This window comes from Phaseolus vulgaris, chromosome 3 (genome assembly GCF_000499845.2).
Source record: "Phaseolus vulgaris cultivar G19833 chromosome 3, P. vulgaris v2.0, whole genome shotgun sequence".
NCBI lineage: Eukaryota > Viridiplantae > Streptophyta > Magnoliopsida > Fabales > Fabaceae > Phaseolus > Phaseolus vulgaris.
In genome coordinates this window covers 17,714,769-17,718,790 of record NC_023757.2, presented here as the reverse complement: position 1 = coordinate 17,718,790, position 4,022 = coordinate 17,714,769, and the positions used below count along the sequence as shown (strand labels likewise).

General features: G+C 51.1%; 1 protein-coding gene across 1 annotated transcript; it reads right to left on the bottom strand.

Moving 5' to 3' along the window:
- Positions 1–1,111: 1,111 nt before the first annotated feature.
- Positions 1,112–2,263, bottom strand: LOC137839258 (uncharacterized). Its single transcript, XM_068648379.1, has 2 exons — positions 1,922–2,263; positions 1,112–1,807 (listed from the first exon to the last, which is right to left on the bottom strand). The coding sequence occupies exons 1-2, from the start codon at positions 2,261–2,263 to the stop codon at positions 1,112–1,114; spliced, it is 1,038 nt and encodes a 345-aa protein (XP_068504480.1).
- Positions 2,264–4,022: the final 1,759 nt, after the last annotated feature.

The window sequence follows — 4,022 nt, the reverse complement described above, 5'->3', positions numbered from 1 at the left end:
TCTGTGAAGTCCACGCACATCCTCCACTTCCCATTCGCCTTCTTCACCAGGACGACGTTGGCCAACCGCTCAGGGTATTGGATCTCCCTGATATGCCCAGCTCCGCCACCTCATCCTGCTCTTCTTGGCTCAACAAACGCCCCAGCTTAAACGTTTTGTCGCCAATCTGCCTCTCCACCACGTTGGCAACCGGCTGATCCCTGCCATCTTCCTTAAGGGGCGTCGCCCGGTAGTGCTTTCCAGGCATCGACTCTTCTACGGGCGATGCGTCGTCAGGCCCCTCCTCCATGGGCGCGTCTGCTTCGGGCGTCGCCCTCACGGATGTGGCCTCGCCAGGCGTTGACTCCGTGGGCGTCGCCTCACTCAAGGGTTCTATCTCCATCGCCGTGTCTGCACTTGGCGGACGCTCGAACACCGTGAACACGCCTCTCTTCATTTTCAGGCTATTCTCATAACACTTCCGCGCTTCCTCCTGATCTGACTTGATGACGATCACTTTGCCACTGAGATCCGGCAGCTTCATTTTCATGTGGCGCATGGAGGCTACTGCGTTCAGCCTATTCAACGTCGGTCTGCCCAACAAGATGTTGTAGGCTGAGTTGGTGTTTACGACTAAGTACCTAATGTTTTCGGTACGTGAGGCCGCTCCATCCGAGAATGTCATCCTCAATTCCAGGTAGCCTCGTACTTCCACTTGGTTGTCAGCGAACCCATATAAGCACCCTGTGTAGGGTCTCAAAAGGTCAGGAGACAAGCGCAACTTGTTGAATGTCGACCAGAACATAACATCTGCGGAGCTTCCTTGGTCGACTAGAACCCTGTGCACCTTTCTTCCGGTCGTGACGACCGAAATGACCACGAGGTCATTATCGTGCGGCACAACATCCTGTAGATCCGTCCTCGTGAACACGAGGTCTGACTCCCACGGGTTACCCGATATTCTTTCTTCAATCGAATTGACCCCCCTCGCATATTTCTTCCGTTGGGAGGCAGTGGGTCCTCCCCCGGGAAAGCCACCAACAATGGTGTGGACTTCGCCAAGGACAGGCATCTCGTGCGCTTGTTCTTCCACTGGTGCCGGAAGGGTCGCGGTCATGGCGGACTTTGCAACCTAATCTTTCAGAAACCCGCTTCTCACCAACTCATCTAGCTGGTAACCCAATGACAGGCAGTTGTTGATGTGATGACCGAAAGCTTCGTGGAACTCACACCAAGAGTCCTTGCGAGGCCCTAACACCTTGTCAGTCTTCGCCGGTCGCCTCAACCTTTCAGCTATATTGGGCACGGCAATCAGATCTTTCAATTCCACCACAAAGTCGTACCTCGCTGGCCTGGCCCTTTCCCTGGTCGGGCGATTTTTCCCTGCTGGACCCCTGGGCTGGGGTTTTCTGGTCTCATAGGGGCGTTTCCCCTCTTGCTTCTTTCTCCCCGTCGTGGTCTCGTTGACCCTGACGGGTTGAGCCCGCGTCTGCGCTCTCGGGCGTGAGGGTACGACGCTGGTGCGCTTCTCACACACCTCTCCCTCGGAGGCGATATGCTCCACCGCCCGACGCCTTATTTCAGCGAAGGTCCTAGGACGATTGCGAATAATGGATTCGCAAAAAGGGCCGGGACATACGCATTTTCTGAATGCGTACACGATTATAGGCTCCTCTGTAGTGCCAACTTTTACTAGTTGGGCCCCGAAACGGTTGATGTGTTCCTTCAAGGTCTCTCCTTGATACTGTTTCACATCAAACAGGTCATAGGAAACTGGCGGCGGAGCCCTGTTCGCCAAGTATTGCTCTTTAAACAACTGCGACAACTGCTGAAAGGAGGTGATATGGCCGTTTGGAAGGCTGATGAACCAATCCATTGCCATTCCCGTCAGGGTGCTCATAAAGAGCTTGCATCTCACGGCATCGGAGCCGCCTACTAGCACCATCTGCGTGTGGAAAGCAGTGAGGTGCGCCTCAGGATCCTCCATCCCGGTGAAGATCACTTTGGGTTCCGCGAACGTGTTGGGGATCACAGCTTCCAGAATCTCCTGCGAGAAGGGTGTGGAAAACTCCCTTGGTGGGGTGAGAGGCTCGGTCTCATTTTGGTCACGTTGCCCTTGGTTATCGCCCAAACCACGGCGCAACTGTTCATTGATACGATGGAGCTCATCATTTCTCACATGGGAAGCCGCGAGATCCGCCTGCATACGCTCTTGCTCCGCCCTTGATTCCGCCATTTCATCTTGCAGCCCCCGCATCATATCCATGACCTGCTGCATGGACATTTCCTCGCCTGCTGCGCGCGCGGAACCTTGTCTCGTGCCCCTCATTCTTCACAGTTTTCCTTTGAAACTTCTCCAGTCGTTAGGGTAGCTCTGATAAATTGACTGAAACTTGCGGTGGGACTGATGTTTTAAATCGGCCCCACGGTGGGCGCCAAATGTTCCGGCCGGTTGACCTGGGACGTCTTTGTGCGCAACCTTGCCCGTCAGCCAAGGACACCTTCCCTCTGGCTACCTGTGTATACCTGCAAAGAAGGACAAAAGGGCGCCCTAGCGGCCGTTTGCATTCGGACGCTCAAGTCAGCTAGCAAGAAACACCAAAAACTTTGCACCTCCGTATCAAAGCACCGTGAATGGCACTCTGAAGGTGGTAAACGAAACTGTGTATTGTTTATCTTTTCTCCTTCTGGCAAAAAACCTTTCTCTAGTCCCTTGTGCGTAGCCTCAAGACTCGAGCAAGCAACTAGAGTGTATTTTGGGAAAATTTGCCAAAAGTTCGAACCCCGTTTCCAATGTCCAAGGTTCTATTTAAACGACTCTAGCATTTAAAGCGTCTTAAAGCGCATTTAAGGTTATGAAACATTCAGCGCCTTTAAGACGTTTAAACCGCTCGAAGCATTTAAAGTACCTTAAACGCTCGAAACGTAAACTTTAATCTAAATAGCTTTAATTACCTTATACCTGACAAGTTGATGTTTCTGTTCTGACTTGGCTGCTACTACACGTGGAGGGCCTCACAGCACCGCGACCCAACTTAGGGGTATTTCGTCGTGTGAGTCCTCCTTCCTTGGAGTGCATCTAGCGCAAGGGGTGACTTTTTAGGTGCCAGCTCATGCCCCCAAACCTCTAGTCACTCGCTTTGAGAGCGTATCTACCTTCCTCTCGTACCTTGCACCTAGTTACCCCTGGGCGTGACCCTCTCATGAGTCGTAACTATCCCAAGGGCCTCTCTAGGACGACATGGGCCCTTCACGAGTCAGATTGCTCTCCACTGGCGCTAGTACTATGGCCTTGAAGCCACCTTTCTCTTCCCTTTATTGCTACCCCGGGTTATCGGGGTTCGAGGCCTTCCCATGGCGTCACTCCCTCCATGGTCTTTCCTACCCATGGGTATCGGGGAGCAACGCTGTGGATGCCTTGCTCTAGTGACATTTTACCTTGGCGATGCCCTACCTTGGCGACGCCTTGACCTGGCGATGCTTGCACTTGGCGTCGCCATACCTAGGCGACGCCTTATGTTGACTTTGACCTTGACGCTGACTTTGACCTTGACTTTGCCAACGCCCGGGTACGGGACGGTACAAAATGTATACCTTTACGGATGACAATAAGAAAATCAAGTTTAATTGTTGGAGCCGGAGGGGGTGGAGGTATTGGCAATAAAAGAGAGTCATCTGATGGACGATGAAACATTTGACGACAACTATACACCTGAAGAGTTGGCGACAATGGTGAATCTTTAGGTGAACTAGTCACAACAAGAGAAATATTAATGATTAGATGAAGACATAGAAGGAGAAGGACAAGACTTAAAAAATAAAGGGAAGATTCAGTAAAGGTGACATCTGCTGAAATAAAATAATGGTTCAGAGAATGTGAAAAACATTTATATCCTTTTTGAGATCTAGTGAATCCTAAAAAAACATATTTGTGTGACCTAGGAGATAAATTATCAAAACCAAGATTAAAATTGTGACAAAGCATGTGGACCCATAAAATTTAGGAGATAAAGAGTGGAAAGGGTAATGTGGAAATAAAACAA